The 20,926-nt window shown below is 49.0% G+C and overlaps 1 protein-coding gene and 1 long non-coding RNA gene across 4 annotated transcripts in view; one reads left to right on the top strand and one right to left on the bottom strand.

Annotated features, from left to right (window-relative positions):
• The window catches only part of DAP (death associated protein), a 98,448-nt gene extending 78,086 nt beyond the window's left edge, over window positions 1–20,362 (bottom strand). The window contains exons 1-2 of one of the 3 annotated variants that reach the window (XM_070476488.1): window positions 20,142–20,360; window positions 4,931–5,027 (exon numbers count right to left, since the gene is read on the bottom strand). In XM_070476488.1, coding sequence (XP_070332589.1) covers window positions 4,931–5,027; window positions 20,142–20,196 — 152 coding nt within the window. In that variant the 5' untranslated portion in view covers window positions 20,197–20,360. Of the gene's footprint in view, window positions 1–4,930; window positions 5,028–20,141 lie in introns of all 3 variants that reach the window. The other 2 variants (XM_070476487.1, XM_020884067.2) reach the window with 2 other exon arrangements.
• On the top strand, window positions 3,704–10,759 carry LOC139038236 (uncharacterized). The gene is made up of 3 exons (XR_011491175.1): window positions 3,704–4,340; window positions 7,407–7,587; window positions 10,549–10,759. It is a non-coding gene; the product is annotated as an uncharacterized lncRNA (long non-coding RNA).
• Window positions 20,363–20,926: the final 564 nt, after the last annotated feature.

Here is a 20,926-nt window from a genome sequence, read left to right on the forward strand (position 1 = left end):
GTTAGTCTCTCAGTCCTGTCCGACTCTTTGCGACCCCATGGACTGTAACCCTCCAGGCTCCTCTGTCCATGGGATTCTCTAGGCAAGAATACTGGAGTGGGTAGCCATTACCTTCTCTAGGGCATCTTCCCGACCCAGGGAAGGAACCTGTGTTTTGCACTGCAGGCAGACTCTTGACCATCTGAGCCACCACGGGAGCCCGAATTCATACTAATACCTCCAATTCTGACTAAATATCACAGTCACCTTAGTCTTGCCCTTTCAATCTGTAACCTCTTTCTCTGACCATGAGAAACATTCATCAGCCACAACATATTTACTTATTTGTTCAATCCTAGAGCACACATAATGCAATTTCAGAATCACTAACCCAAACTCCTGTATGAAACACTGACTAACTGGAGTGTAGCATTTATGCACAGTTTTTTCGCATTTTTTTTTTTTTTGTCTTTAGCCTTATAGTATCCAGTCAAAATAATGTTTCCCGAAGTCACTTATGTTAGGTCATTTTTTCCGCTGTACTCCTTGCAGTTGATAACAGTAAGCGTTTGTGTTACTTAGGGCCAGCTATTAGGGCCAGTGACTTATGGCCAGCTATTAGGGCCAGCTGTTATTGTGTGTGTTCCATCTTGGGCATTTCCCACGTCCTGGATGATTGGAACTGCTTGCTTACTTTGGGGGCAGGGGAGGTATGTGAACATGAAACAGCATCACAGCCCTAAGTCAGTCCTGTACAAACTGTGGAGCTCAGGAAGGACTGTTCACTCCTGACCCTTACCACCCCCTTTCCCTCCCTCACTCCTTCTACCCCTTTCCAGTCCACACCAAACCCTTCCAATCCTACTTTACTCCTCCTGCCACCTACCTTTTAAAATACTTTCTACCCAGCTCGATTCACGCTAGGGCCTCAGCACATGTTCACCACTACACTGTATGTTAGTGAATTCTAATGACCCCTGAAGTCCATTCTATGTCTGCAGTTTCTCCATTACATAATCAAACTGGACATTTTCACTTAATATGCTCAGCAGATGGCTTTGAGAGAAAAATCAGCTTTCCTTGATTGGGTCAGTTCTGAGATTGAATCTTGCACCCACTCAGGAAAGTATTAGCCCACAACAATGAAGCCTCTTACTCTTCTTGGATACAAAGGGCCGCAGGTAACTAGAATTCAGCCTGATGGGAATGTTTGGAAAACATTTTCAAATTTCTGCTACATTATTGGTTTCTTTTTTTCAAATAGCATTTTTAAACAATTTGGTGGTATAAGGAATTATCTTTTTAATATCTGAAAAATGAGGATTAAGGGGGCAAAGGATAACACAAAGATTTGCAAAAGGAAAGTACAAGTAAGAGTGCTTTGAGGTTTTTTTGGGTCACACAACAACCTCTTTAATGCTCCAGTTGTTCATTTTCTCTGCAATCAGTATTTGATTTTCTGATTGGGAAAGGAAGCCACCAGAGATGAGTCAGTAAATGCAAAGCCAGCTTTAAATATCTAGGAAGTAAAGCAGAGAGTTTTGCAAATGCAGATCCAAGGAGGAAATTGGCATCTGAGACCATGCACTTATTTTCATATCTGGAGAATGCTTGGCTCAAAACATGATAAAATAGAAAACTTTAGAATGAGGGTAATGTGAATTTTGAAGTCACATGCCATGGCATTTCCAAAGAAATTAATGTAAAACATTACATACCTGACTAATTCAGGAAATAACTATGGCCTTTCCACATGTAAGGAAACCAGCCCAGTGTCCTGAAAGCTTATTATAAGCTGTAATTAGGCCATCTACTTTGGTGAGGTTGCATGGGTGGGATTGTGGGCTTGAGGAATATGGGAAAGGTTACGGGCAACCCTGGAATGGATGTTTATTTTACAGAGGGATCTAGGGCTTCCCTGGTGGCTCAGATGGTAATGAATCCACCTGCAATACAGGAGACCTGCGTTTGATCCCCGGGTTGGGAAAATCCCCTGGAGAAGGGAATGGCCACCCACTTCAGCATTCTTGCCTGGAGAACTCTATGGATAGAGGAGCCTGGCAGGCTATAGTCCATGGGTTGCAAAGAGTCAGACATGACTAAGCTACTAATACTTTCTTCATTTTTCTGGATTTACAGTCTATATTGATCCTGAAAATATTTCGTCAGTTCAGAGGGTTTCTGTACCCTATTAGGGACATGGGATTCCAAGTTAAGACAGTTAGGGCTGAATCCTGGCCAGACCACTGATTGGGTCAGATAAGCTTACTGAGCCTCGGTTTCTTCATCTGTGTAATGGGCAGCTTTTAGGTGGTGTGAACATTAAACCCAATGGGAAGCACTTACTAAGTGCCCAGCACAAAACAGGCACTCAGTTGGTACACATAGCCCAGGGGCTAAGAGTAGGGGGCTCTGGACACAGCTGCCAGTCTGGTATGCTGGCTCTGCCACTCACTTGCTGTATGCCTTTGGAAAAGTCACTTAACCTCTCTGAGCCACTGAAGTGGGAGTAGTAATCTGGAATCGGGATAATAATCAAGAGCCAACTCCCAAAGGGGGATGAGATTAGAGTAGTTGCAAGGATCAAATGAGTCAACATGGGCAGAGCCCCCGTTAGAACCGGGCTAGGTCCACTGCACTCTGTATACCATCAGTGATCACTACTAACTATAATTATTCAATTAGCCCACTAGAAAAATGGAGACTGCGTGGTGGTGGAAGTAGGCTATTACACAGAGTTCCAGGTCTGGTGCGGAGAGTTTGGAAGGAGTTGTATTGGCAACATGTGCCGATAGCTGCAGCGTCGACAGAGGCTTCCCCCCACCTTTGTCAACAGCGTGGGGGGATTTAACCTGCAGCAGTGAGGAGAGAAGCCAGAGCCCAGAGGACAAAAGCTATCACCCCCACAGGGAACACGACGCAACAATTTGACTGCAGGGAACAAACACACCCTGGCTCATATGCAAACCCTGCCCTGCAGTCAGCCAGACTCAAAATACCTGGATCCAGAGCAAACCAGCCTTCACGGTGGGTGAGAGCTAAAACCTAGGGTGCTGGGTGTTCCCCTCCTTTCTATTGTAATCATTCATCCTCTGGCACCTTTATTTACACTGTGCATCTTCCATAAACACTGTATTTCACCTCATGAGAAAAAAAAAATCAGTAGAAAGAAAACGAATGGGCTGTTCTGTCTTGATTTCTAAACATGCTAAGAAATGATCAGTTGTCACTGTATTGACACTGTGTTACACACAGAAGTAGCTATTTGTCCCTTATTCCACTTAAACTCATGCAGAAAAGCATGTTTCATTAATTTCCCAGGGTTTCCATTTCCCCCCTAGATACAGCTCTGTCTCATCCTTTCTCCCTTCTTAAGGAACCAGTGGATATGAAGGGAAATGACATTCCAGGTTTCTAGCGGAAGAATGCTACAGGTCACATGCTTTTATCCTTGGTTCCAAGTCCAAGAATGTTCTCAACACCAAAAGTTCTAACTCTTATGCAGGCGAAACTTACCCTGAACTGGTCCAAGTCTGTAAATCTTTAAAATGAATCTCAGCAGGTATTAACATCATACACAGATTCCAACCTGTTGAGACCCCACAACAGGTACTATATGAAATACATACAGCCTTATTCAGCTAAAACCTGCTTCCTCTCCCAAAACATTAGAATTTCTGAATTCTGATATGAATTAGGCCCGACGGTTTTCAAATACAGGACCGTGGACCTGTAGGAGATTCCTGATGCTGTTATGTTCCAAACACAAATCTGTGAAAATAGTGGAAAGAAAATTCAAGACTTTTCTTTAAACCACCTTCTTCTTTTAAAAAGTCAGAACTTGAGCTGACTTTCCTAGTGCTGATATCTCATGATTTAAAATGGGCAATAATCACTCACAAACTTCTCCCCCAATTTTGTCCTCCCCTCCAGCGACCGCCCTAAGTGACACCCAAGCTTTTACAGAAAATACCCAACGGCACAGCATCTACGTAAGCAGATTATGTGGGATCACCAAACCCATGCTCGTCCTTCTCGGGGGGCGCCTCTTGTCAGGAGCTATCCTTTGGGAAGCCTGGCCTGCTCTGAACCCCAAGTGTGGGGTTCATCCCTGCTCAGTGTTGCAAGCATTGACCTCTGTGGACTTCAGTCTCCCATGTGTAACGTGGGGAGCATTCCACCTGCTCTTCAGGACTGCTGGAATGAAATGCACAAACATGCACTGGCTGCTCTCCACACTCCCTTTCCCTCTGGCTGAGACTCGGCCAGAGACGAGTTTCAAGGTGCAAAACTTAAGTGATGAGTGACAAGGTGCAAAGCTTGCTGTTCACTTCTCTTTCTGGGGATCGGCTCAGAGACAGGTGGGCACTGAATGTGTGTTACGGGTGGGAGGAGATGGGCTTGTATCAAGGTCCTTGGACCAAACTTGACATCAGAACCTGCCAGGAAAGCAGGTGTAAACAGAGATGGTGGTGTTGCAGGAAGGTGAGCTTTCGGGGACCCAGGGATCTGGGGGCAAAGACATTGTTTAAGGGCACTTGGTCACTCATCAGGGTGTGGCCTCGGTGATTCAAGGTTTGGCTGAAACTGGCAAAACCCTAACACTTGTGAACACTGTTTAAATCATTGGTTCTCTGCCCTGACAGCCCAGAGACTCAACTAGAATGGCATTTTCAAAGGTCTGTGGGTGATTTTAATGTGGTGGTGGAGGGCTTCTGCCCAAAGACGGATGAATCCACTTAGATTTGTTCGGGGCAAAGGAAGAAGGTATGCTCTAGCTGTCCTGTTTCTCCTCTGTCTGGGGGATAGAACCCTCTCCTCACTGATCAGGAGGGGAAAAGCTCACAGCACAGGGCCCCAGGAGCCCAGGGTTTATCGGAAGCACGCAGCAGAGAACAAACGTTAATGTTTAACTGAATAAAGGTGACTTGTGAATCCAGAACTTGCCTACCTGGGGCTCTCCCACTCCTGGTCGTCCTTGTCCTTCTCTTCTTTGGTGTCTCCAGAATGCGGGTGTTTCTGCACAATTCGCATCCCACCAGCTTTCACTGAAATGAAGACAAAGGGGTGTGAACAGTGTGAACACACAACCACCAGATGGTAGGGGAGCTACTCAAAGGTGTGTGGCTGTCCCGTGGCCCCAGGTCCAGACCAGCTGGCAGTGACAGTGATTCATCACAGAGAATAGTGCTATTATTGCCGTTCTTGAGTCACTCAGTCACAGCTGACTCTTTGCAGCCCCGTGGACTGTAGCTAGCCAGGCTCTTCTGTCCATGGGATTGTCCAGGCAAGAATACTGGAGTGGGTTGCCATTTCCTTCTCCAGGGGATCCTCCCGACCCAGGGACTGAACCTGCGTCGAAGCCCCAGTACTACTGGGGGAGATTCAGTATGACAGGACACTCAGCCCTGTCTCGTACTCTGGAGCCACTCAGACGCTTTCCAAGGCTCATCCGTGTGTCTGGTCTCCTTTCAAGTGGGTAAGAGCAGCGGTGCTGCCAGAGTACAAGCCACGTGGAGAAAGCAGCCGCCTGCTTTTAGGTTTTGTACAGTTTCGCGATGCCGCAGCGGCCACTCCATCCCTGCTGGGGACATTTTCTCAAATGCCAACGGTGCTCTGATGGGGATACAGCCTCAGGCGACACAGGACATCGGCCGTGTCACAGCCACAGAGCCCGCTCTGGTGATGACCTTTCCCGGACTGTGCTGTGAAACCCTAGGGTTGGCAGAAGTTAATTTCGTTTTTAAAAAACAGCCTATGGACATATAACTCACATACGATACGGTCCCCCTAGTTAGAGTGTACAGTTCAGTGGCTCTGTGTATATTCAGAGTCGCACAACTGTGGCCACAATCATTGTCAAACAGGATGATCGCCCTCAACAGAAACCCATCAAAGGTCCCTCTCCAATCCCTCCTCTCCCCCAGCTCCTAGCAACCAGTCATCTGCACTGGCCTATTCTGGACACTCGACATAAATGGAATCATAAAATATACAGCCTTTGATGACAAGACTTTTCTCTTACATAACGTTTCCAAGGTCTGTCCCTGTTGTAGCACGCGTCAGTACTTCACTCCTTTTTTGTTTTAAAGATTTTTTTTTTTTGGATGTGGACCATTTTCAAAGTTTTTATTGAATTTGTTACAATACTGTCTTTGTTCCATCTTGGCCTTTTGGCCTCGAGAAATGTGGGATCCCAGTTCCCCAAGCAGGGATGGAACCCGCACATCCTGTATTTGGAAGGTAAAGTCCCAACCACTGGACCACTAGGGAAGTCCTTTCATTCCTTTTCATGGCTGAATAATACTCCACGGCATGGACAAACCACGTTTTACAATCCACTCATCTGTGGATGGTCAGTTGCGCTTTTCCCACATTTTGGCTACTAGGAATAAAGCAGTTATGAACGACTGTGTATGTACAAGTTTTGTATGGCCACATGGACTTATACCCTTATTTCCTTGGTATATATGTAAGAGTGGAATAGTTGAGTGACATAGTAATCCCACAGTCACCCTTTTGAAGGATCTTCAAATGCTTTCCAAAGCCATGGCACTGTTTTACACTCCAACCAGTGGGGGTTCCAATTTTTCCACATGCTTACCAACACTTGTTATGGTGTTTCTTTTTAATTATAGTTGTTCTAGAAGCTGTGGTGTCTTATTATAGTTTGATTTGTATCTCCTTATAACTAATGTTAATACTGTTTTGCAAGAGAAAAAGCAGCAACAAAAATGGAGATTCTAGGATCTAGCAAGTGTGGAAAGAGCTAGTTTGAACAAATTAAGTGGCTTTCCTCAAGACAGATATTCTGCCTTCAGCATGTGCTGTAAGCTTCATGTGGGCACACAGAGTGTGCCAAACAGAACGTCCCCCCTTCCCCAGTAATGCTGGTTATCATCCTTTAGGACTCCTGTATTCCACAGGATAAAGCTTGGAAATGCTGGCCTTATTTCCAAAAGCCAGTGTCACATGGCAGTTGACAGGGTTGTGTTTTAGGGTCAGCAAGTCCCTCCATGTCCTCAGCTGCATGGTCTCAGAGTAGTCAGCTGCTCACAGTCTCAATGCTTCATCTCCAGAAAGGGGTTAAGAGCCACGTCCTAAGCTGGAGGAGTTTAGATGAGAAGAGAAGCTGTGAATCCTATCTCCCAAAGTGATGCTGTTTGGAGGCGAGGCCTTTGGAAGGTGCTTAGGTCATCAGGCTTCCCTGGTGGTTCAGATGGTAAAGAATTCGCCTTCATTGAAGGAGACCTTGGTTCAATCCCTGAGTTGGTAAGATCCCCTGGAGAAGAGAACGGTTACCCACTCCAGCATTCTTGCCTGGAGAATTCCAAGGACAGAGGAGCCTGGGGGGCTACAGTCCATGGGGTTGCAAAGAGTCAGACATGAGTAAGCAACTTTCACTTTCTTCCTTTCTTTTCACTTAGGTCATAAGGGTGGAGCCCTCATGAACAGGATTAGCATCCTCCTAAAGAGAACTCTGAGAGCTCCCTCACCCTTTCTGCCAAGGAGGACAGAGAATACAGCTGTCTGTGAACCAGGAAGCAGGACATCACCAGACACTGAATCTGCTGTTGCATTGACCCTGGACTTCCAGCCTCCAGAATGGTGAGAGTGTCCATTGTTTACAGCCACCAGTTGACGGTATTCAGTTGTAGCAGCCCAAACAGATTAAGACAGAGGTGCACAGCAGCTTCCCAGCACTTGACAGAAAGCAGACTTTGCTAACTGAGCTCATTGTCCAGGGTTCGTATATGGGGCACACAGCACTACCCACCCCTCAACCTAGCCACCCCCTCTCCCTGCCCTGCCACAGGACAGCCACTCCACGTTCTGCCACAGCCCTGCTCCAATCACAAAGTACAGCCAGCTGGTCAGCCCACCTCCTCCAGTGTTTCAAATTAAGTTGTTCTTGCTGTTTAGTTGCTAAGTCACGTCCGACTCTCTGTGACCCCATGGACTACAGCATGCCAGACTTCCCTGTCCTTCACTATCTCCTGAAGTTTGATCAAACTCATGTCGCTTGAGTTGGTAAAGCCAAAGTTAAGTTGGACCCTGCTGAATTAGGAAAGCTCAGGACTGCTTTGTGATGCTGCAAACAGGAAGGAGAATGTGAGACACTTTGAGGTTTATACACATCAGATTTATTAGTTTTCGGTTTCCCTGGGAGAATTCAGAGAGCTGCTGATGGCTGCAGCATGGCCAGCGGTACACAGAGGCACTCACTCAGAGGAAGGTAAAGCAGAGGTACAAGAAATAAAATACTGTATTTAGTGACACGTCTGCGGGTCTGGGTTTGGGTCTCCCTGCTGCCACTACCACTTCTTTTCCATGGGGATATTCTATTTGTTAGGAAAGAAATACAATCCTGTCCAGTAATTCTCTCAAAAATCTGACTTCATCCTGAAAATTTTTGAAGTAGGAGTAATTATCCTGATTTTTTATTCCAATCATTTTATCCTTTCATTTCTAAAGTATTTCCCCCCTCGAATTCATCTGGTCTTTATTTGAGAGCACTTTACTTGTTTCCCATGTTTTTGGTTCTTTTATATATTTAACCATTTTAGGCATGCTTGTCTTGTGGTTGTATATCTAATTTTTTTAGTTTCAGTTTTTGGTTGTCCTGGGTCTTTGTTGCTGCCCACAAGCTTTCTCTAGCTGGGGCTGTGCACCTCTCTAGCTGTGGTTCACCAGCTTCTCATGGAGGTGACTTCTCACGTGGAGGACGGGCTCAGGAGCTGCTGTTCACAGGCTCCAGAGCTCAGCTTAGAAGTTGCGGGGCACAGGCTCAGTCGCTCCACAGAATGCGGAATCTTCCTGGTCCAGGGATGAAACCAGTGTTCCCTGCATTGGCAGGGGGGTTCCTATTCACTGTACCACCAGGGAAGTCCTATGTAATTATTTTATTATCAGGAGTCTCGCCCTCACTGTTCGCTTTTCTGAATCTGGCTCATTTGGGGGGAATGTCTTCAGTGAGCCTCTGTATGTGGGGATCCTCTGGGGGTGGTCTAGGCAGCACCCCTTGGAGAGATGCTGTGCATGCTTCTGTCAAACCAGGAGTTAGGGCAGCAGGAAACTGTTTTTACATCTGATTTCTCAGGACAGGAAAGACCAAACAGTGTAAATCTGAACAGACTGCCCATGTAAAGGCAGACCTGCAGTTACAAATTCTCAAGGAGACTCTGTTCTCCATCCGGAGGCCAGGCTGAAACACACCAGCTTCCTCACCACCCCACTGTGCTGCTAGATACTCTTTCCTGCACCTTTCTCCATGGGTTTAGCCTCTGAGCGCCCAGCTTGTAAGTGGCGTCTTGGGTTTAATGAGGCTGTGTGTGGCGGGGGGGGGGGGGGCGGTTGCCTAATTAAACATGAGTGAAAGTAGCTTCAGTTATGTCCAACTCTTTTCGACCCCATGGACTACAGCCTGCCAGGCTCCTCTGTCCACGGGATTCTCCAGGCCAGAATACTGGGGTGAGTAGGCGTTCCTTCTCCAGGGAATCTTCCTACCCAGGGATGGAACCCAGGTCTCCTGCACTGCAGGTGGATTCTTTACCAGCTGAGCCTCCAGGGAAGCCCAGCATGACTGCTGTTCTTATCAGAAGAGGAAACACCAAGTCACTTCCTGCCTCTCGTGGGCCCAAGACTCAGGCTAACTGTTCTTCATTTAGTTTCTTCTATGGATATTGTTCCTAGAGATCATCCTCGCTTTGGGCTAAGATTTAAAGAAGAAAAAGAAAACAAAAATAACATTTTCAGGTCGCTTCTCAAGATTTCCAGGGTTATGAAGCCTGTCAAACTTTAAGAAATGGGAGACTGAAAAGAAAATTCTACGATTACATTATTTTTCACCCACTCTCTTGAAATGTAAGATTATGAATGCTCTTGTTTGAACAATAAGGCTGGAAGAATAATCCCATTAATTTTTTTTTTAAAAAACATTTTCCTTCCCCATTTATCCTACCCCTACCCCATGTCCATGAGAAATGAATCAAAGGTTCTGTTATGAGTTGAACTATGACCTCCCCAAGTTCGTACGTTGAAGCCCTGATCTCCGGAACTTTAGGCCTGACTGGGTGTGGAGACAGGCCTCTAGAGAGGTGATTAAGGGGACTTCCCTGGTGGTCCAGGGGTTAAGAATCTGCCTTTCAAGGAAAGGGATCTGGGTTTGACCCCTGGTTCAGGAACTAAGATCCCACATGCTGCAGGGAAAACTAAGCCCAGGAGCCTCAACTAGAGAAAGCCCGCATGCTGCAACAAAGACCTAGTGCAGCTTAAAAAAAAAGAAGTAATTAAGTGAAAAAGAGGCTGTGAGGGTGGCCCTGGGGCTTCCCGGCTGGTGCAGTGGTAAAGAATCCACCTGCCAATACAGGAGACATAAGGGACGTGGGTTCAATCCCTGGGTTGGGACGATCCCCTGGAGAGGGGAATGGCAACCCACTCCAGTATTCTTGCCTGGAGAATCCCATGGACAGAGGAGCCTGGCAGGCTACAGTCCATGGGGTTGTGGACAGTCAGATATGACTAAGAGACTTTACACTCACTCTCTCACACACACTCACACACACACAGGGTGGCCCTAATCTGATAGGACTGGTCTTATCAGAGGAGGAAGAGACACCACAGGCGCACGTGCAGAGAGGAAAGGCTACACGAGGACACAGAGGGAAGGTGGCCATCTGCAAGTCGAGGGGACGCCTCCGGAGAAACTGCACCTACTGGCACCTTGATCATGGACTCCTGGCCTCCACAACTGTGAGAAAATAAATTTCTGTTGATGGAATCACCCAGTCTATGCTATTTACTTTGTTATAGCAGTCTGCACAAACTAATAGAGATGCCCATTTAAAAATAATCTCTGAATCACTTCTGCTTGGCAGACAAAACACCTTGACACTGTAAGTCCCAGGTGTATTCTATCAACTGTGGCTAAAAGTAAAAAAAGGGTGTGCAGCTCACTACAAAAGAACAGATGATGAATGTCAAGGTGATGTTCAAAATAATCAAGCCTTGGGAAGCTCACAGGGAGCCCGTCCACTCCTCTCCTGAAGTAAGCACACACTCCCAGACTCACACCTCCACATCAGCACTTCATTTAATCTAGTTTATAAAAACAATTAGCTTCATCAATCTCTCACAGTATGGGTGGTGATTAATGCTGCAATAAAGTGGCAATAATAATAATAACTCAAGGCTAAGACAGATTCATTTTAACTTGCACAACTGCCAAAATATATGACAGCACATATTTATCGATGGTTTTATCATTGTCACTAGGACTCTTCATCAGTCAGAAATACAAAGGGAGAGTTACTTCTGCAGAAATCTTTGCAGAATTATTTGCAAATGCAAGTATTTTTGTGAGTAGTAAAAAACAAAACAGATTTTTGTTGTGATGGTTGTTATTCAAATATGAGCTTCAAATGTAAAGACTAACAAGCTTCCTCTTGGTAGAAGTCCTGAGCCAAAGTTAAGGCATGGATTCTGGGAGCCAGATCCCCAGGTTCAAGTCCTAGCTCTACATGTGTGTGTGTGTCTGTGTGTGTCCCGGCAGGCTGCCGGCACTCTGCCTCAGGGTCCCATCTGTGAAGAAAGGGTGGCAATGCTGAGGACTGAAGAGGGAGCCCACCTGGAACAACCCCATCAGGGCCTGGCTCCCACAGATGCTCACCTCCTAGCCACTCTCACTCAGTAAAGTCACTCAGTCGTGTCTGACTCTTTGCAATCCCATGGACTGCAGCACACCAGGGTTCCCTGTCCATCACCAACTCCATGAGCTTGCTCAAACTCGTGTCAATCCAGTTGGTGATGCCATCCAACCATCTCATCCTCTGTCATCCCCTTCTCTTCCTGCCTTCAATCTTTTCCAGCATCAAGGTCTTTTCTAAGGAGTCAGTTCTTCGCATCAGGTGGCCAAAATATTGGAGCTTCAGCTTCAACATCAGTCCTTCCAATGAATATTCCAGGACTGATGTCCTTTAGGACTGACTGGCTTGATCTTGCAGTCCAAGAGACTCTCAAGAGTCTTCTCCAACACCACAGTTCAAAAGCATCAGTTCTTCAGCATTCAGCCTTCTTTATGGTCCAACGCTCACACCCATACATGACCACTGGAAAAACCATAGTTTTAACGAGACGGACCTTTGTTGGCAAAGTAATGTCTCTGCTTTTTAATATGCTGTCTGGGTTTGTCATTAAACAGCTTTTAACACTTAGCACCCAGCACTCAGAGAGCCCTCTGTGTCCGAGTCCTTGGTGGTTTATCACCTCCTCCCCACTGTTTCCTCTGTGTAAAGTGGGGGTGGCAGGATCTGAGCACCGGATTGGTGAGTGAGCCACACGCCCTCCATGGTGAGGGACTCCACCGCCTGGCAGCTGACCACTTCCAGGACTGTCCTCAGCCCCTCACTATCTAAGGAAGCTTTTGGAGAGTCGAGGACCTTGGATAACCCTTCCCACTGGATGGCACCATGTGCCAGGCCCTGTTCTAACCACTGGCCAGTTACCACCTCACCCACTTCACCCTAACCCTATGGTGTAGACCACACCCCCACCCCCACGAGGAGGGGAGGCCACAGTGAGCAAACTTCTGACCCCTGCAGCCAGCGCCCTTAATCTCACCCCACAGGCCTTTTCCTGCTTCAATGTTCCAGGAAACAGAGCATCAGTGCTCCTCAGAGAGATGCCTCCAGGCAGGTTCTAGGCCCAGGAAGGCAGTGTTTGATGTGGAGAGCTCTCTGTGAAGTAGGTTTTCCTGCCCACAAAAAAAAGCAACGTGGGCGGAGGAAACAGCCTTTAGCTCGGACTTTATGTCAGGGAGGGAAGCAACTGATGAAGATACCACCCTGGGGCCTGGCAGCCCCTGAGGTGCTGGGGTGCCTGGCTGTGAAAGGGTTCCCAACAGACTGCTCCATACTCTCAACAGCAGGCTAGGAAGACCCACAGCTGCAGGTCGAGCAGGGGAACGAGAAGGGTGTCCCCAGTGGGCTTGAGACAGGAGAGCGCCCGGAGCCAGGGAGGGGCCAGCCCTGGGGGCCAGTGGGGCAGCAGAGGCTTCCCTTTGTTCTTGCTGGGAAGAGCTATTGAAATCTGATTCAAAGGAAAGCAAACCCACCCAAAAGAAGCCAAGAAAGGCTCTGAGAATTGTTCCCGTGAGAAAAAAAGGAAAGCAAAACAGAGACGCCCAGAGCTGCAGATGAGGGGTGAATGAAATCCTCCCAGGTAGAGCAGCGCTGTGGCCAGAAAGCGAAGTGGGCACCAGATTGGACGGCCCTGGGATGAGGACAGTGGGTGGGACCAAGGCAGAGGGAGGCGGTCATTCTCCATTAAGAGGAAGTGCCCCACCGGGAGAGGGGTCTCCATGGCCAACAAAGAAGCCATGCCTATCCGGGGAGGCTGGCGTCCCGAGCCAGGGGGAGCCGCAAGGAGTGAGAGAAAGAGGGGCAGCGGCTCTGAGTTGGGGGGGCCCCTGGAGCTCCCCACCCCCCACGGCCACGTTCAGTCCCCACAGGGGCTTTCTGCAATGGGTGAAAGGGATGCTTGCCTGAAAAAATGAGTCCCTGATACACTGCTGAACTTGCACCCCTGATGGTTTTCTCTCTGAGAAAACAGAGGATGAAAGAAGGTAAACTGCCATTCTCCACTTAGAGGCGAAATGCGTTAGGGAGGGAAGGCCCTTAAGTGACACAGAGGAAGCTCACTCACTCTCCAGAGGCAGGGTGCGGCTCAGAGACCTCACGTGTGGGCTGGGACTAGAGAGGCCGGCCAGTCTTCCACGCAGTGCAGGCTCCATCCCCTGGCGGCTGTGACCCAGAGGCCAGAGTGTCTGGTCATTGTTCAGTCGCTCTATCCTGTGAGCCTCCGTGACACCATGGGCTGCAGCACACCAGGCTCCCCTGTCCTCTGCCATCTCCTGGAGTGGGCTCCAACTCATGTCCACCGAGTCAGTGATGCCATCCAACCATCTCACCCTCTGTTGGCTGCTTCAACTCGTGGCCTCCATCAGGATCTTTTTCAGGAAGTCAGCTCTTCCCATCAGGTGGCCAAAGTATTGGAGCTTCAGCTTCAGCATCAGTCCTTCCAATGAATATTCAGGGTTGATTTCCTCTAGGATGGACTGGCTGGATCTCCTTGCAGTCCAAGGGACTCTCAAGAGTCTTCTCCAGGGCCACAGTTTGAAAACATCAATTCTTCAGTGCTCAGCTTGTATGGTGACAGGGCCCAGACCTGCCAGACAGTGACTGGTCCAAAGCTGAGGACTGGGAGAGGCAGATGCAGGGGAAACCCTGAGTTTAGGGAGGCTGGTTTCAGAAAGTCCAGGGAAGAGTGAGATCCCTGCCTCGAGGTTCTCGGGGACAGACAACCCGACAGTGTTCACCGACCACAACCCTAGTCTCCCCGGCAGTGAGAGTGGGGCCATTTACCTGGGGTGTGGCCGATTCCGGGGAAAATAGACCACGGTAGGCAGGGTAATGTCCCCCTCCCCACCAAGCTGGCCACGCTCTAGTCCCCCACCTGTGAATACACTTGGCAAGGAGGAATTAGGCTGTTAATCAGTTGACCTTAAAATAAGGCTATTCTAGATTACGTGGCTGGGCAAACTGTGATCACAAGGGGGACCTGAAATGTGAGACAGGGACACGGAAGCATCAGTGTGCCTACTGTGAGGAAGGCTAGACCAGCTGTTGTGGGTGGAGGAAGGGGCAGTGCACCCAGGAGCATGGGGGTGTCTGGAAAGTAGAAGTGGCAGAAATGGGGTTCTCCCAGGGAACCGCCAGATGAACCAGCCCTGCAAATGCCTTGATGTCTGCCCAGTGAGACTCATTTTGGACTTCTCACCTCCAGAACTGTAAGACAATAGAGCGGTGCTGTTTTAAACAAAGTTTACTGTCCTTTGCTACAGCAGCCGCAGGAAACTAACACAGTGACACATGTCACTTGCAGGCAGCACCTCAAGGCCCCGACACCTTGGCGTGCACTCAGTCCCCTCCGAGGAGGCCACACGCTGGGCAGGAGGGGCCTTGCCCTTTGCACTTTTTTCCCCCCGGTTGGAGGGCCTCCTGGGAGAGAAATCAACCTTGATTTGTTCAGCCACTGTGATTTGGGGTTGTCTGTTACAACAGTGAATACATAATATAGCTGATATAACTGTAACTAATACAGGACCTGATACAAAAGTGGATAGTCCCTATACAAACAAAAGTCTGTGAACCTGGGAAGGCAAGGCCATTCACAAGACCAAGTAAGAGTGCTGAGGCATCTTCTGAAATGAATAGGACACTCACAGAAGTGAGGAGCAGGAGGCATGTGTCAGCCAAAGTCTCAGAGCACAGAGGGAAAATCTTAAACACGTCGTAGAAGTGCTTGGTCCACCCTAACTGGAAGCTCTTGAAAAAAAAAATGCACTGACTAAAAGGGTCCCTTTTTCTTCTTGGCATCTCAGGAGCAAAGGCGGGCTTCCCAGCTGGCATTAGTGGTAAAGAACCTGCCTGCCATTGCAGGAGACATAAGAGATGCGGGTTCTATCCCTGGGTTGGTAAGATCCCCTGAAGGAGGAAATAGCAACCCCCTCCAGTATTCTTGCCTGGGAAACTCCATAGACAGGAGACTGGTGGGTTACAGTCCATGGGGTCGCAAAGAGCTGGACATCAGCCATGACTTAGCAACCGAGCACACACACGCAGGAGCAAAGGCAGACACCTCTGTCCTGTATCTTCAAGCGCTGATCAGTGACTGGGTTGAGGATACTGGGGGTCGTGCTTAGCACACCTGTGATTTCACGGCTAATACAATAAAAACCAAATCAGTCTTGCCTTTCTAGTAACAGAGTGACCTGGATAATATGAAACCTCCAAAGGGAGGTAATTCAGGGGGAAGTATCACCCACAACCTTCTAAATGTATCCTGAATGATCAGTAGAACAGAGAACTGAATTATTTTGAAGTTACTAAAGAAAAACAAAGTGGTCTCTTTTCCCACTATAATGAATAGAATCGTGTTTGTATTTCCATTTGACCCAGTTCTAGAAGGGACATAAAGTCTACTCTTGAAAGGAAACTACACTTAAGATTAATAAGACTTCAAGCCATCACATATTAGATTTATGAGAACTTTCCTGACATATGATTTGCGTCCCCTGGCAACTGGGAGGAGACCAGGATCAGCAAAATGTATGTCACGAAGAGACGTTATTCCCACCACTGCCAGAAACTCATGGAAACCGGCAGGAGTGAGTCACAGTGTGGCTTGTCACCAAGTCCTCCTTTCTGCTGGGGATCAGCGTTCTACTGTTAAGATGAAACAGAACCTCACTCACTCTGTTCATCTGTTATTTGCAAGAATTCCCAGAGAAGCAGCAGTCTCACCTCATCTCTCCACAAATATTTGGTCGCCGAGAGCAGTGGCGAGCTCTCAGATCATGAAGACTTGGCTACTTTGACAAGAGGACCCAGCCACCAGCACACATCACAGGATGTCAGGCAGCGCCCACTGGCACTCAATGGGTGGACTGGATTTATTCACACAGTCCCCTTCTGCCGAGGCACTTCAGGAGCCTCATTAACCTCACAGCCTGGGAGGAGGATCTGGTGAAGAATGGAGCCCCTTTGAGAAGGACTGCTGAGGTTCCAGGAGGCAAAGTCCCCCCTCCCTCCGGGGAGACCCCCTGAAGTCACTGTCTTTGGGGGTGTCGGCAACACTCCAGAGAGCTTGGCCAGGTTTAAAAACAGCGTCGTCCCCTTGATCCCAACTGCAAGGTGACTGTTAGTGTTAAGTGCTTAGAACTGACTGGTGAGGGGGAGTAGGCTGCCACCCCCAAAACCTGCCTCTTGGGCAAGTAGGATTTTGAGTTGATTAAGGAACAGCACACAAGGAAAAGCTGGATACAGAGAAGTCCCACCCTTGCTGGGAACTTTTACACTCGTAAGGGAGATCTCCTAGTGTTAAGTGTCTTTTTTTCTCTGTACCAGGAAGAGAAATATGACTAAGTCACAGGAGAATCCTACTCTGCATAACGACCTTCCCCTGGCTTACCAGGCATTTCCTGGCTCCCTCCCACAAGGGGAACCTCCTCTCCTGGGCATGTTTTATCCTTAGTATTTAAGGTGGGGCTTGGGAGTCACTCATTTTTCTTGAGCATCTCCTATGTATACAGGAGAGATATATGTTATTGAACTGCTTCTTCTTTATTAGTCTGTTCTTTATCCTAAGGGGGATCTCAGCCAGGAACCTAGAAGAATAAAGGGAAAGTGATTTTTCTCCCCTACACCCCACACCCTAAGCGTGCACACATACTAAGTTGCTTAGTCCTGTCTGACTCTTTGCACCCATCTGGACCATAGCTTGCTAGGCTCCTCCGTCCCTGGGATTCACCAGGCAAGAGTACAGGAGTGGGCTGCCACACCCTCCTCCAGGGGATCTTCCAGACCCAGGGATCGAAGCTGCGTCTCTTACGTCTCCTTCACTAGCAGGTGGGTTCTCTACCACTAGTGCCACCTGGGAAGCACCCCACACCCTGTAATACTCGGCAAATATAAGTTACGATTTCCATGATGCTGCTGCTGCCTCAGCTGGCTGAGAGTCCCGCCTGCACCACGAGGACACGATGGAGAGAGCTCAGCAGTGGAGTGAAGCTGTGGGCCTCTCGTGCCAGAGAGGAAGTGAGAGGCGGTTAAGAGGCTCTGGAGAAACTCACAAGCTATTTATTACGTATCACAAGCCAAGCCCTGCTCATCAACGGGACCCAGGCCCAGAAGCAAGGGGCACAGGCAGACAGGTAGAGGTTGTGGGGTGCAGAGAAGCGTACCTGGTTCACAGAGCAATAATGAGAAAACACAAAAGAACATGAAGAGAGTCACGGAGGAGGATTTTATTGTTTTCGATCGCAGACTTAGGCACAAGATTTTGTTATCCAACTTAAGCACTTAATGAAAGTGTTGCCAATGTTTCAAGGTTGTTATTTTGATTTAGGAACTGGGCTCTGGGCTATCCGTGATGATTACCCTTTATTATAGTAGATGCTCTTTTTTCCTTTTAACATCTACTCTGCAGAACGTTCTGTTCTCTGGTCATGCTGGAGTAAACAAGACCACCCAGACCTTTCTGCCAGAGAAGGCTTCCACACAGAGGTCTCTGTGCGGTACTAACAGAGAGGCAAGACACTGCAGCCGACAAAAGGTCTCTTTCTAACCTGCACCGCTGGGCCAGGATGCTAGGCCCTTCCTCCAGCTCTGGCCAAGTGTGACCATCCTTGCGAAAGGCAGGATGACAGTGACGGCTTCCTTAGCGTCTCCTGCTGGACTGAGAGTGAGCTTAAGTCTCAAAGCCTTAAGAAGTCACTGCCTGAAGTCACTGGAGTTGTTTAACTGTGGCATTAACTGTCTGTGGGCTCCAATCCTATAGATGGTGACATTAAGAGCACAAAGGCAGCCCTGCCCTACTACTTCCTCAGGGACCATCTGGAACAAACCTCCCATTTCATGAATTAGGAAAACTGAGCCCTAGAGAAGTGACCAGCCTCAAACTTAGAACTCAAGTTCACTGCTATGCCAGCACAAATACACTGGCTCCCTTCTCCTTGAACATAAATACTTAATTCGTGATTCACACAGCCTAGCTGTTTACAATTCAGAGAAAACTCAGAGTCCTTCATGAAATTTCTCCCAGGGAGTTAATATCGACAGTTTATTCCTCCAGTCTTAAAGATCTCCATATGGCTGTCTCTATATGCAATTTAATTACTGCCACTTTGCTTTGGTATCATCCCAACACGTACATTCTACTGCTCCTCACTCCCTGGGGACAGGGGGGAGCCCCAGGCAGACTGCGGCTGAGGGTCACCAGTGTAAACAAAGGTGTTACCTCCTGCCCAGCGGCCCAGGTCATTAGGCAGCTGGGCATGAACCCCCAGTGGTAGGACTTACAGGCCAGAGTCATCATGAAAGGAAGTGCTTTGACATTCTTTTTTAACTTAAAACTGATTCAACACAGAAGCCCCCCAAAATCTACTTTCCATTAGAGTGGAACTGTTTTCTCCACACCTCTCACACCCCACATGCATCAGTTAGCCATTTTTCTTTCCTGGTGCCTGTCCTGCTGTTGAGAGCTTATTTCACTAATGAAAAGTATGACCTACTCTGGAATGCAACATATGCTAAGGAACTGCTCTAGTCACTGTGTGGAGACAAAGAATTAGCGCCCTATGGTGGGGGCGGCAGGCAGAAATTGGGGAAATCTTTCCTTCAACAAGAAGATGGCATAAATGTTCCACAGAAAGCAGCCATGTTTGGCTCAAGCCTCTGTTACTAGCAGACTGAGTTGATACTCTTCACTAATGTGTGGAATGAAGACCCTAAAAACCCCACAGGCTTACGAGACTGGGGGTCAGTCACCTCTAATTCCCTCCCAGTGCCCTTCCATATGGACTGATGGTCATTTCAAGGGAGAGGTGAAAAAAGCAATCGACTAGTTTGGGCAGATTCGAAAGAGCAAACAGGAACTGTGCTCAAAAGGGGGAGGAGACGATATGAAAATAAAGGCTGCTCAGAGTCCCAATTTCGAAGAAAAAAAAGACTCCAGCATTTAACTTCCTTGCCTCAGAAGTTTCGGATTTACAGAAGCTAAAAGCAAAAAAAAAAAAAAAAAAAAAACCCAACACACACAAAATCAAACCACTTTTAAGGAAAAGCAGAATGCGAAAGAAACTGGAGGGAGGGGAAAAAGTCATATTGAGTGGTTAACGAAAAAAAAGATTTCCACTCCTTTGGTTCTTTTTTGTAATGCTGTCAGCCTACAATTAATCATTGCCAGGGCGCTGAGAACTCTGTGATTTGTCACTCTTTTGGCTCCTCGTTTTCTTTTCTAAAGCATCTGTGCATTCTAAGGAAGCATTCACAGCCCAAACTTTTGGGGACACATTGTTCAGCTGGGGTTCTTTCAAGTCAGTCTAATCTGCACGCAACTCCCACGGACTTGCGATGTTTTCGCGTAAAGAAAACAGGTGTCGCCCGTGCGGGGCTGAGTCTACCTCAGACCGCACGAGCCGACCCATCCCGGGGCGGGTCGCTGCCTCCCCGCCCGGCGCCCCGCGCGTCCCGCGCCCCGCGCCCGCGGGTTCGAGCCCGCCCTCTGGACCCGCGAGAGGAGAGAAAGTGGGAACGCGTCCGTACCGGCGGGCGGGTGTCCAGCTTTCGTCTCCAGCTTCCCCTCGGGAGGCGAAGACATGGTGCGAAGCCGGTTTCAGACGGACACGGACGGCGGCGGCGGGCTCGGGCTGTTGGGAGGGAAGCGCGCGAGCGTCGACGCCGGGAGCAACAGGCGCGCGCGTAGCGCTCCGGGGCCGCGCACAGGCTGACTGACCGCGGCCGCCGAGAGGGGGCGCGGCCGGCGCGCGCCGACGTGGCAAGGTCCCGCCCACCCGCGGCTGCGCAGTGGCGTCACCGCGCCCGCCCAGCCCCGCCCCGCCCCGCCCCGCCGGCCCCCCCGCGCGCGGGAGCGCGCTTGTGTCCCGTGGACTGAGCATGCGCAGTCCGCGGCGCCACGTAGAACGCCAAGGCTGGAGGCTGAGGAGGAAGAAGGGGGCGCGGGGAGGGCGGGGCGTTGGTAGACGCCCGCGGTGCTGGCGAGGCAAGAGCGGGAGACTGGGTGAGCGTAGTCCAGCGGGAGGGTGGCACCGACGTGGGCGGTACTCCGCCAACCCGCCAGAAGGGCTGTGACCTTGGTGGGAAAGCTGAGCCTCCAGAGCTGGGCACCCAGGCCAGTGGTGCGTGTTGTCGTCGGGGAACCGGCCCGTCAGCCACGTGTCCTCCGCCCCCCTCACACCTGGAGCCGCAGTTCAGAAATGAGACACCAGCGGGAACCACCGACCAGGGGCACGAGAATAGCCCGGATTTATTGAAGTTCAGTTCAGTCGCTCAGCCGTGTCCGACCCTGCGACCCCATGGACTGCGGCACG

Source organism: Odocoileus virginianus, chromosome 14, assembly GCF_023699985.2.
Source record: "Odocoileus virginianus isolate 20LAN1187 ecotype Illinois chromosome 14, Ovbor_1.2, whole genome shotgun sequence".
Lineage (NCBI taxonomy): Eukaryota > Metazoa > Chordata > Mammalia > Artiodactyla > Cervidae > Odocoileus > Odocoileus virginianus.